Raw genomic sequence first — 13580 nt, forward strand, 5'->3', positions numbered from 1 at the left:
CCATCAGCATTCCATCATGGAATGGGGAGGGACACATCTCCCTCAGGAGCTCTTAACATTTAACGGTTGCTTGGGGAGGTGATGTAGCCACCGCTACAGCAAATAACCCCATATATGTACTCATGAAAACAACTTTAACTAAATGCAATAACATACACACAAACAAACACACACACACACACACACACACACACACACACACGCTCACCCTCACACACACAAAATAGGATGAGGGGGACTTTTGTGAAGAAAGGGAGAGGATAAGGAAGGGTAATGAGATGATGGTTATGATCCAAATACACACAGACACACACACACAGACACACACACTATGTGTGTGTGTGTGTAGTCCATACATAGTCCAATGGCCAAAAAAAAAAAAAAAAAAAAAAAAAAAAAAAAAAAGGCCAGCACAATACATCCATCTACTTTGGATGAAAATTTTTTCCCAAAGAAGCTATGTATAAATGTTGACCCTGATTACCAATTATTTTTTTATTTCCATCATTTTAATATATAATTCTTATATCCCCAGTCACACACACTGAAGTATTTGGGGATGCAGAATTAAGACAGGCAAAACCAATCATCTAACACAATCAACCACATACAATACCCTCAGCCCTACTGAAACATAAGCTCACTCTAAGTCTTCCAGATAACCAACAAGGTCATAAGTTTAATGAGAGGGTTTTCAGTCTTTCTGCCAGACTTATGCCGTAGAGAATGAGTCGAAATAGATGGAAACTGTCTGGTTTCATAAAAACTGTATTTGCTGTGTGATCTGAGAAAGCAGACCTCTGCCAAGTCTGCATTGATTTCTTTGGGGGCTAGGACTTGTGTTTGCGCACGCCCGGCTTTTGCTCTGAGCGATGATGCAGAAATGTAAGTTGTTTGTATGCGTCTGAGTCTTCATGTCAAAGCAGGAAGGTGATGGATGGATTTAAACAGTGCCTAAAATTACTGCAGGCTTGACACAGTCCTGCAAAACCAGCATCAGCCTCAGGAATGTCCCTTGGCCACTGCGGAGACCTGTGAGGAGTGACATCCACCTGTTGTAAATGGGGAATCCAGATAGTGCCAAGGATGTAGAGAGGGGGAAACTATATAATAGAGACTGTGTTTCAAAACGGGACTGGCTCGCGACTTTGTGATCAAGTGAAAGTCTGTTTTCCATTTAGTTTAAACTCTGAGTTGCCTATGAAGACATCCTGTAAAATTTTGACATATAAAAATAACCAGAAGCAGAAGGTACTTTTATTTGGTGTCAGGCCATGTACTCATTTCTCAGGGTTAACTGACAGCAATCAATTACTCCTGGGATCGTATTACTGTTCCTTCTATTATAAAAAGCACAGAGATACGTGGAACAATCCCGTGAACCCGCAATGCTGGGGAAGGAAAATCATTCCCCTCACTGCAGTGAGCCTTCTGTGATCTCATTGGTCAACAGCGTCTTACACTTGGGCCAGTCATAGTCACCGTAGGGCAGACAAGCGCATGACTCCTCAAGAGCACTTCAGGAATCAAAGTGTGTGGCGGGGGTTAGAGTGATGGCTCAGTGTTTAGGGAGTGGCTGCTGGCCATCTGGGCTTGGTGGGGCGTGCCTTCAACCTCAGCACTCTGGGGAGAGGTAGGTGGATTACTATGAATTGAAGCCAGACCGGCTCCAAGCCAGCCAGCGCTACAAAGAAGACTGGCATTCTATATGCAGCACCCATGTTGGTCATTCTTAATAACCTGTAACTCCAGTTCCAGAGGATCTGATACCCTATTCTGGCCTTCTCAGGCACCTACACTTATATGCACATACTTACACACAGACACATACACATAGATAATTTTTAAAGAATGACGTACATGAATTTACATGTTATTCACTGTAGTTAACTTTACACTGTATGGTTCCAAGGCTGGTCTAAGATGATCAAATATCATGGTGATAACATATGCTTCAGAATTTGGAGGAGAGTGAAGAAGGGTGTTGGAAGCAACAAAACAAAACAAACAAAACAAAAAACCCACAAGTCTTATCACATGATGGCATTTGCTCCATAAATTTTTCTTCTCGTATTCTAGAATGTTCTAGATACTATGCTGGTGGTGGGAAGTTACAAAGAGAAATAAGTCACCATGTGATAAGGTGGGGTTTCAGGTATTGAAAGAACATCCAGGACAAACGGGGACCTAGGAAATCAAAGTGACTCATTTGATGTCACACAGGAATCGTTAAGCCTGATCACCAAGTACCTCCACAACCATGTTGTGTCATGCCTGTGAAGCTTTCCAAAGGTGTAGGATCCAAGGAGCAAAGATCTGTTCCTTATGATTTTTCCAGCCAATGGTCTCTGAGGGAGAGGGTCACTCAGATTTCAGTATAAGCCCACTGGCAGGTTGCTCATGTCCCACTGGATGGCCCCATGCTCGTGTACATACGGGCGCCACTACTTGGACTCAGGGAGTTATTAATAAAAGAAAAAACATGGGATGTGAAGTTGTAATGGAGACAGAGTGGGGGTGCTGGGGCAAGTTGGAGGGATTATGTAAAAATATGGGTCTATATGATGAAATTGTATTCTAGACATATGTGGAATTTTTTGAAGAATAAATAGAAAGTATTACTTTTAAAAGATTTAAATCCACAGTGGGTTATAATGGGGAAAAAAAAAACCCAACCAAACAGACTGACACTAAGGTTGGACAGAAGGATAGTTTTCAATGTGCAGCCTATGGGGAGCAGAAGGGAATATTTGGGGGTGGGGAATAGGATGAAGATACATTATATATGTGTTAGTGATGGTCAAAGGATAAATAAAATATAAAAGACTTGAGATCATAAAGGTTGGACAATATAATTTGCATTTTAATCTCTGGTGCATCTTCAGTATTTAAAGTAGACCTGGGTAATGAATAGGTGCTCACAGGTGCTTAATGTTTTAAAAATCAGATATTGAGAAGGGATAACGAAGAAGTCATTTTGATTTTACTCATGGGAACAAATGCATCCCAAGGTGGTTGAAAATGGGGCATTGCTAGAATCTTGGGAGGCTATAAGTAAGAAAGAAAAGAGGGGCATCAACCTCACCGGGATGCCTTTGAGTGTCTGTCTATCTGCCTGGCAAACACCTTTCTGCTGAATTTTACACTGTAACAAGAACTGAGAAACATGCAAAGATTTTGAGCGGCCAGGAGAGACTTTTGTTCACAGCCTTCTCTCTGTGGACGCAACAGCATTTTCCTTTTTGGGACATTCTCATGTTCTTATTTCAGCATTGCACAGGATTGTAAAACATATTCAACATTTTTATATTGGAGTGAACATATTTTTGGCTCCCAGGGTATTCATTTTGGTTCAACTCGTCATTGTATAGAAAGGAAAGTGAACTTTACTTAACTTCCTTTAAAGAGTAATGCCATGGATCACTTGGACATTAAGATAAAGTCTACTTTGGGGAAAATATAACTTATCACTTATCATAACTTCCCTCTCTCTTCCTCCACCCCCCTCTCTTTTTCTCTGCGTGTGTGTGCGTGCGTGCACGCACGCACGCACATGTACATGGGCATGTATGTGCATGCTCGCATGCTTGTGTGTAAGTACGTGTGTGTATGTGTGTATATGTGAGTATGTGTGTGCACGCATGTGCATGAGTGTATATATGTGAATATGTGTGTGTGCTGTGCATTTGTGTGGGTCCTGTGATGCCGGAGGCATGACGCACATGTGGAGGTCAGAGGATAACTACTGGTGTTGATTCTTGCCTTCCATCTTGTTTGAGACAGTCTCTTATGTGCCCTTGCACACAGCAAGGTGGCTGGTCTATGGACTTCCAGACACTCTTCTGCCTCTGCCTCCCATCTGCTGGAGAAGCCGCTGGGGGTTCCAGACACTGTCACACTCAGCTTCATGGACATTCAGGTGAACTGAACTTAGGTCCTTACATAAACAATTTAACCACTGAGCCTTTCCTCAGCCTGACTTAATATAATTTTAAATAAATAAATAAAAAAGAACCTTAGGCTATCAACTTCAGAGAGAATTAAATGTAATTAAAACCAGCCAGAAGTTTGGGGCTGAAGAGATGGCTCAGGTGTTTAGAGTACTGGCTGTTCTTTTAGAGATTCTAAGTTCAATTCCCAGCACCCATGGTGGCTTACACTCATTTATAATGGGATCTGATGCCGTCTTTTGGCATGCAGAGAGAACATTCAGATACATAAAATGCATAAATAAGTAAATCTTTAAAAATCAAAGAGATACATGTGATGATCCTCTCTGAGAACAATAAAACCCAAATAACCCAGATTCTTTAAACAGATCAAACAAATACATTAGGTTGTCAGATTTATTTTTAAACTTCATACATATTCATAAAATGAACCCATACCTGCTTTAAAAATTAAGGTGTGTCTACTTGGTCATGGAAGTGTCGTCCATGGAGATAGTTTGCCTGTCAGCTTATATTTCTAGCCGAGTATGCTAAGCCTCATTGAATAGGATCCCAAGGTAAGGCTTTAGAAATAAACAGCAAGAAAATGCCATTTTACTTTATGACGGGGGCTCTAGAATGCTGTAATGGCAACAAATGTTACATAGGAGGTTGTATTCTCTCTATGTGGAATAATCCTTATTATGGGGCAGGTATGGTGCTCACTGGGGAAAGGCACATGCCACCAAACCTGATGACCTGAGTTCAATCCTTAGAACCCACACTGTGGAAGGAGAGAACTGACTCCTGGAAGCTGTCTTCTCACCTCCATACATGCATTGTGGTATGCATGCTCCCAAACACACACACACACACACACACACACACACACACACACACACACACACACACATAATTTAAAAATTCTTTTAAGAACAGGATACAGATTTATCTGAACATACAGTACATATTTATATGACTTTATTCAGATCTACTCTAGTCAACCCTGCCCTGATAGGTGACTGGTGCTGTTTACAGAGCCATCTGCATTTGGGAACACGCGGATGGATTAATCTGATCAGTTTAAGGGACCTCCATTCTCATTTCTTGAAAATTACTTTTGAAGGACTGGAGAGATGGCTTAGCTCTTAGGAGCATTGGCTACTCTTGCAGAGGACATGGGTTCGATTCTCAGCACCCACATGGTGGCTCACAACCACCTGTAACACCAGTTTCAGAGGATCTGACGCCCTCTTTTGGCCTCTACAGGCACCAGGCATGCATATGGTGCACAGACACACATGCAGATAAAGCATTCATATTCATAAAAATAAATCTTAAAAAAATCTATTCAGACAGTGGTTAAGCTCTTTCCACTGAAGAAGCCAAGTGGTGGGTAGATTTTGTCAGGGTTAAATCATGGAGCCGAATGAGCTCTGGAGCTATGGTGAGATTACACACACACAATAGGCTCCTCCGAGGCTGGTGCGATGCTTAGCAACAGCGCATCGAAGGTCTGCTTAATTTGATCAGCGCACACTCAGGCTTTACAGAGGAAAGGAAGGCTCAACACAGTCGCTCCACTCTCCCTACCTGCCGTTTCTCATCTTATTTCTCTGTTGTGGATTTTCTGCCGAGCAGAACTGTTTAAGAGAGAAGCTTCAGTTACGAACAGAACTGTGAAAAACTGGGACAGTTTTATGTTTATCAACTAAATTGCAGAGGGAAACGAAATTCAAAAATTTGTTTGCAAGTCTTGAAATAGTAAAAAGATCATTTCTCATCACGGGTGACTCAGGCTAGCTCCTGGCTGCCCATAGTAGAAGCCTTGAGAGCCATTTAGCTTGGCTTCTTCCTTTTCTTTTGTTTTCAGTCACATCTGGCCTGTGAAAACTTGCTGAGTGATAAATCAATGGCCTTTTGGAGCAGCCAGAGAAGCCGTAGTTCAGGGTGCTATACCTTACATTAGCTTTGGCTTGTGACTGAGCCAGTTTCCACCAGTTTTTAAGCTGGCCCTGGTTACACTTCTGAAATGTTGTGCAATTATGTGAAGCAGTGTCCTCAGCGTTGATGAGTATAAAGGTAAAATACAGTGTTGGATATCTTCTAGACTTTGCCACGGCCAAATGTTCCGCCAAACTATAGTCCTTTCAATGACGTCATGGTTATTGAAGGAGAAGCTAGAATCACTAATTTACTAAATCAGCATAATCTCTAATGGCATTCTATAAACATTTGCCTTTATAAACATAGATAAATGTAATCTCTTTGTGACAGACAGAGCGTTATAGAAAAATCAGAACCAATCAAAATGCCAGGTTGTGAAGCCCAGTTCCAGTGGATACATCTACAAAACACTACTGCACCTAAACATCGTCAAGGGGGATGGAAAGATTGTAAGAGTAGGGTATCAGGGAATTTTCTATAAGTTTGTGTCTCCTAGTAATGTCATAAGCTACACCTATAAATCGCCACCAACATGACTGCCCAAATGTGAACTTATCAAGGATGGCACAAATGGATACGCCAAGGCAGATGGAGAACAGCTCATGAGGCCTCAACCCTATGCAAAGAACTATATAAGCAACTGAAAGGTGGAATTGGGAAAGGTGGTCTTCCCCAGGGAAGGAGATACCAATTGGTTATCCCGTGCCAAACAGCCCTGAAAACATATTCGGGTGGCATTATACAGACTGAACTGATTATATTTAGGAACATAAATGCCTGTAATAACAATTGGTGAAAAAAGAGGCCATGAATTTGAAAGAGAGTTAATGGGTATATGGGGGGATTTGGAGGGAAGAAAGGAAGGGATAATTATTGAAATTAAACCGTAATATCAAATTTTTAATAATAAATAACATAATATATGCACAGCACAAATCTGACTCAGTGGGTTCTTTAAAAAGCAAGAACCCCAAATTTAGAGTGTGGGGAGTAAGGTTGATCTGGAAGGGGCTAAGGGGAGGAAGTGAGAGTGAATTCAATCAAAATGCATTGCATGAAATTCACAAAGACTTAATGATTTTTGAAAAGAATTTTAAAAGATGAGCATATCCATTTCATGAATATGTGTCTTAGTTTGCTTCCTGTTGCTGTGATAAGCACCATTATTGAAACAACTTGAAGAAGAGTTTGTTTCATTTTGCAGGTTACAGTCCATTATTAAAACAACAACAATAACAAAAACCAAACAACCAAACAACAACAACAACAACAAAAAACCAAGGCAGGAGTTCAAGGAAGAAGCTGCAGAAATCATAAAGGAACATGGGTGGCTGGCTTGTTCACTCTGGCTTCCTCAGCTACCCTTCTTATATAACTCAGGATGGGACCACTTCCCTAGGAGTGGTACCACCCACTGCAGGCTGTGCCCTTCCATATTAATCCTTAATTAAGGAGATGCCCCACAGATACGCCCACCTGAGGATCTGATGGAGGCAATTTCTCAAGAGAGGTATGCCAACTCGAGTTGATAAAAGCCTAACTATGACGGCATACAAATTTATTTTCATCTTTAATAATCAGTGAAAGTATGTATATAGCCAAAAGTTATTTTAAGATAAAATCATGATTTATTATCTGTAAATGTGTAACTTGCATGCCTGTTTTATATACCTATGTATCTAGGGTTGCTTAAAAATTTCTCAGGTGAAACTGGATCAAAAGCACAAAATGTTTAAGAACCAATCCCCTTGCATACATGACAGGAGGCCAACTCATGGCCAAGTTCTATGGCCAACCTTATAAACTCAAATATCCACTAATGCTAGAAGTCTCTGAAAACAGATTTATAAAATCCACAATTTTACAAGAAGTCACATGATATTAAGGCATTGTTCCATTGTGCTTTATTGCTATGTGATCTGGGAGATGGAACTGGCCTCTGGCCACCAGTTTGCTCATTGTGGTGTGACATTTAAGGTTGGCGTCTTAAAAGATGAGCGTGTGCCGTATATGCAAAGGCAAAAAAGCAGTGATGTGGGCACCAGGTTTATCTCAGATAATTCTTATAAGAGCTGCAACAGCAAGCAGGATCTACCTGTTCTACAAATGTGGACATTAAAGGACAGAGAAAGCAAGAAAGTTGTCCCCCTCCGCAGTTACACTAGCTAGCCAAGCTTGCACTCATAACCTTCAGATCAGTTGCAGATGGTTAGTTTTGATCAACTGTCTTCTTAGTTCCACTAGTAAATGTTTAAGGCTTCACCCAGCAGATTCCATGTGGGTTGAAGGTTAGTACTGATTGCCGACTGACAGGACCTAGAATTACATGGGGAGGGAATCTCAACACGGGGCTGTCTAGATCAAGTGTTCCCATGGCAGACTCTTCTTAATGGAGTTCACCAACATGAGAAGATCCAACCTGCTAAGCAGTACCATTCTTTACGTCTGGGCCCTGAATCGTTTGGAGAGTAGAGAAAATGGATTGTTTTGCTCTTAATTTTATTCTTCACTTTATTCTTTCTCTGCTCCTGCATGAAGACTAAATGTCTATAGTTCCTGTCTTGACTTCTCCACAACCATGGATAACGGTGTCATGGAATAAACACTCCTCCCCCCAAGTTGCTATTTGTCACCCTGTTTTATCACAGTAACAGAAATGGGACCAGGGCATGTGGAGAGTGAACCTTGAGTCAGTCCCATTGTGGTTCAGAATGTCCCCAGAAAAGACAAACAGACCTTGATGTTGGGTGAAATGCTGTGATTCTGAAATCCAAACAGATAGCATGGTAGTAAAACCGTGGAACTGACAAGCAAGCGGCTTTCTCTGATTGCCTCCAGAGACCAAGGGAATATTTGGGAAGGATAGGCTTCTCTAAGATGATGGGATTTTGAGTGTGGGATTCATGTACAGATTTTAAATATCTTAAAACCCGTAGGAAAACACACCAACTTGGAACAATTGGAGAAAGACTAGCCAAGATGCCATCTCTATTGTCATTAAGGAAGTCTCTACTTTTCTGTCTGGGCAGGTTCAGAGCAAAAGCACATGACAGGATTGCAGAGTATCAACAGAAGGGCATTTATACATAAAACCCTGTGACAACCTTGGGTCAAAGTCTAGCTGTACACACACCTTTTGTGCCAGCTCCTCAGTGTTGTCAATTGCAGTTCAACAGTGCCTTTGTGAGACATGGTCTTGATGAGGCAACAATTTGGCTATTCCTAAGAGGCAGCTGATCAGAGAAAGCTGGGGCCTCCACCCTCTGGTTTGTTAACCTACATCAAGGTATCACCTTAGAGGTTTTCAGGATCTGGGATACATTCATTCAAATGGTGCTTTGGGTATTTTAATGCACAGCCCACTGCCCGTTTGTAGCTGTTTCAATACTGATGATGCATCTTAAATACTAAGAGGCTAAAATGGAAGTTCCTCTCCATCCCTAGCCTCACGTCAAGGTTATTGTTAAGACAGTTATAGCAGTAAAAATACCGGCAAGAGGCTCAAAGAAGCAGCTAAGGTTCATTCTCAATACTGTCTGCTCCCTCGAAGTCCACAAGCCCAGCTATCTCTAGAACCTTCCCTTCCACTTTCTACCTAAATTTCTGATACAAGCAGGTCTACTTCCTTCCTGCTCACACCCTCAGTTTCAATTTTTTAGTACTTCTTACCTGGAATTAGAAGTGAATCTGTTTCCTTTGTCTCTCAGTTCATGTTTCAACAAAGCTGCTGGAGTGAGGTTTTTGTTTTTGTTTTTGTTTTTTGTTTTTTTTAAACACGTCCACTTCAGTAAGACCTGGACACTGACTGGGCATGGGTTATAACATCACCTGTGCTCTGGAGCTCTATTACACCCACCCACACTCCAGGACAACTTCCCAGTCTGAACCATTAAGCTAATCCTTAACTATTTCCTGTCTCGAAGTCCCCGTACACTTCACCTGGCTGCTCCTTCAATTATTCCATTTGATGGCTCTTCTACCAACCCTACATCCAGACAGAGCCTCTGTTTTCTTTCTTCAGATTCATTTTCCTTGATATGTTAGTATAGCGCTGCTCCACAACTCTGTACTTTCTATTATGCTGTTTCTTTCCCAGAATGCTGTTTTTTTTTTTTTTTTTCTTTTCCTTTCTACTGTTTTATTGCCAGGTATATACCTCCATCCAGTCTACAGCCAAGTGAGGAACCAAGTAGATACCCAGGGTGGGAACTTAATAGTATTTTCACTTTCCAGCCTTCTACAGTTCTGGAAAAATCTAACGGTCCATTAGGGAAACATCAAAAGTCATGTAAATTCACCTAGAATAACTCATCACACATGCCATCAAAATTCCCACATGGGGCAAGAAAAATCCATGCTCACTGCTTCCGCCATGGAACCATCAGAAGCTGCACATTCACATGTCTTGTTGTTTAATCTCTGGGGAAGCTACAACCTACAAAAGTATGACCAAATGCCCGCTGACACTCAGGTCAGCATTTTCTCTACCAAAAAGCCTCCTCCTGGGCCAGCAGATCAATGTTGGGAATAGCTACAGTGGATTCTCCAAATAGCAGACACAACATGGAATCATCTAACGAGTATTAATTTTGCATTCCTGGGCACTCCTAGGCAAGTGCCCAGAAAGAAGACTGCTATTTAAGTAGAAAACCCTTTTGGAAGCACATCAGATTTATGTCTCTAGTTCCTCAAGACAGAGTTACTAACTGCCCTTCCCTCCTTGCACTCAGAGAGGTTTCCTGTCAGGAAATGAGCTGACTGGGAGTCCCCCGAGTTTACTCAAGTGGTAGCCATTGCTGTCAATGCTCCAGGGGAGCCCTAGCCTTAGAATCAAACTTACTTCAAAGACCAGCGTCTCATTTGTAGGTCCTGGTGCATACAGGCGTTCCGGGCGGTTAAAGGAACGCTGGTATTCAAACGTGGTTCCTGCGAAGGTGAAGTCTCCAGGCCAGTCGATGCTCCAGCCCCCTGTGAGGTAATACTTTTGACTGAGGCTTCGGACAGCAAGGTAGCTGGAAGAAAGCTGTAGCTCCTGGATCTCAATGCTTCGGGCCCCGGCTGGGATGGTGACCACAGGATAATACTCTAAGTGGGCAGAGAAGGGTATTCCCAAGGTTAACACAGCAGATTAAAGAATGGTGACTAGACATGCCCAGAATGTATAGATGTATAGTGCCTGTTATGGTGGAGCCTTTGAGAATATTCAGGCCTCTTTTATGGAGTAAAATGGACAATAATTTCATTTTCTGTTTTTGAGATTTATTCCCCGCCCCCCTCTGTGTGTGTGTGTGTGTGTGTGTGCATGCATTTGTGTATACCCATGTGCCACAGCACACATGGGAAAGTCAGAGGACACCTTTGAAGAATCAGTTCTCCCCTTACACCTTGGGTCCCGAGGATGGAACTCAAGTTGTCAGGCTTGGTGGCAAGTGCCTTTCTCTGTCAAGCCACTTTGTGGCCCTACTCCACATACTTCTGAGGTACAAAGCATAGATAAGCTACATGGCCACAGACCCTAAGGATCTTGCTATGTGTCAGATAAGCCAAGATAAAATTAGCTCAGTCCCCTCCCCATTCAGAGGCAGAAGTGTGGCACTGGGAGTGGTGACACGGGAACAGCGGCAGCTCTTACCGTTGGCTTTGTGCTGACTGAGGTACAGGCCTTTATAGAACTTGCAAGTTGAGTTATCGCCTTTGCAAACGCCACATGCATCTGAAACTGCCGTAGACCCCAGTTCATGATCACATCCCACTGGCTGTGATGAAAAAAAAAAAAAAAGAGGGACGAAATCAGAGATGAGCAAAGCCCGTGATGAAGACTAGCTGATGTGAGGGAGGATGAAAGCGAAGAGCCGTAAGTCAGACTGGGGTTCAAAGATTTCCTCTGGTATTCCTTGTTTAAAAACCTTTACTTATTCCGCAAAAAGTTTCATCCATGCATACAATGTATTTTGATCGCATATATTTCTCCTGCCTCTAATTCTCCTGGAAGTCCCCTGTTCATCTTCCTCCTGGCTTCATGGTTTCTTTACTTTGCATATTATTATTGTTTTAGCCCATGGATTCTAAAGAGTGATGATCATATGCACACAGGTGTGAGCTCAACCACTGGGACATGGGCTGTGTCTACTGGTGGCTAACTTTCCTGTAAGAAAAGTGACTCTGCATGCAGATGCACAGGTGATCAAATTGCACACTTGATATAAGACTTAGATTCTACCTCTGTCATTCTAAGACTCTAAAAATAAAGAGTCCTGGACTATTAACCGATTTCCAGGCCAACTATATGGATGAGGCAAAAAAAAAAAAAAAAAAAAAAAAAAAAAATGCCGAGCAGTATACATTCAGACTCCCTCCACGTACATATATACATACACACACAAACACACACAGGCATGTACCCATACATGTGCACACATATGTAAAGCACATACATGCACAGATGAAAAACTACCTATATGCTTACAAATAAGCACAGACATACATGTACACACAAACACACATAATCATATATAACCACACACAAACACACACACACACACATATATCCTGCAAAAGGATGGAATTCTCATAATAAAGTTTAATTGCAAGGGAAACTGAGTCCCCAAAGAGAAATACTGAACAGAGAGGACAGTTCTGTTCCCGTTGCACTCCTAGCACAGGTGTACATGCTTTGTAAGCAGGCCCTGAGACACCACCATCATTTCCAGCTTTAGTTTTGATAGCAATGCAAGTGTGGCTGTAGCCAGTATGCCGTTCTTTATGCTGGGAAGTGTCTGGAAAATAAAATGAAGGGGTCTTGCAAAAGTCAGAGAGGGCCAGACGCTCTGTCCGTCTTCCTTGTGTGTATTGTAGGGACTTTCTCAACTATCTTGGTAGCGCCCAAGGAGACACAAGCCTGACTACACACCCTGGGGCAGAAATGTCCCTCTTACTTCACAAATCCCATCGATGCAGACATCATTTCTGTGTGGGGAACAAGGCGTCCCATCTTTCACCTTGCCGGACATGGCGAAAAAGAACTCGAAGTTCTCAGCCTTGCAGTAGAGTTTACATCGGTCCTCCTCTAGAAGCAGAGGGATTAAAGAGGGATATGGTCAAAATTAGCTTGTGTGCAAACTGGTGTGGCCACCAGACAGGGCAGCTAACCAACTTGGAAAGCTATTGTGAGTAAAACCGACAGCATTCTATATAATTTTGTTTGTGAGTATGCCCATGTGAGTGTACGGAACTATCCTTCAAGAGACAAACTCAGCTTAAGAGCCCATACAAAGTCAATTAAATATTGATACGAAAGAACTGTGGGCTGCGTTTTGTTTTGTTTGAGAGAGACTCTCACTGTGCAGCCCTGGCTAGCCTAAAAGTGCCTATGCATACCAGGCTGGCCTCGAACTCAGTCCTCGGCCTACCTCTGCCTCTCAGGTACTGAGCTGAAAGGCATGTGTCACTAAGACTGGCTTGATACCTAAACTTCTGTATTCGTAATCTTTAGGAACCATCATCAAGCACAGGAATGCTGGGTTGTGCAGCCAGCCTCCCTGGACTGCTATGGTCTGATGATTTGGTTTGGGACTATATCCCCATAGTTATTTATACAGCCTCTAAAAAGGTAAACATTGACACAGTAGGAAAACAAAAACATGTGGTCAATACTGTTTACAAAAGATACCAAATTGAAATGTCATGAGTAGAAAGAGCAAATAA

At 42.2% G+C, this 13580-nt stretch overlaps 1 protein-coding gene across 2 annotated transcripts in view; it reads right to left on the reverse strand.

Annotated features, from left to right (window-relative positions):
- Positions 1 to 13580, reverse strand: part of Adamts18 (ADAM metallopeptidase with thrombospondin type 1 motif 18) — a 140511-nt gene that overhangs the window by 24150 nt on the left and 102781 nt on the right. For both annotated transcript variants that reach the window (XM_051168899.1, XM_051168898.1), the window contains 3 exons: positions 12812 to 12942; positions 11509 to 11632; positions 10717 to 10961 (listed from right to left, as the gene is read on the reverse strand). In XM_051168899.1, coding sequence (XP_051024856.1) covers positions 10717 to 10961; positions 11509 to 11632; positions 12812 to 12942 — 500 coding nt within the window. The remainder of the gene's footprint in view (positions 1 to 10716; positions 10962 to 11508; positions 11633 to 12811; positions 12943 to 13580) is intronic.

The sequence above is a fragment of the Acomys russatus genome, chromosome 26 (assembly GCF_903995435.1).
Source record: "Acomys russatus chromosome 26, mAcoRus1.1, whole genome shotgun sequence".
NCBI classification, from domain to species: domain Eukaryota; kingdom Metazoa; phylum Chordata; class Mammalia; order Rodentia; family Muridae; genus Acomys; species Acomys russatus.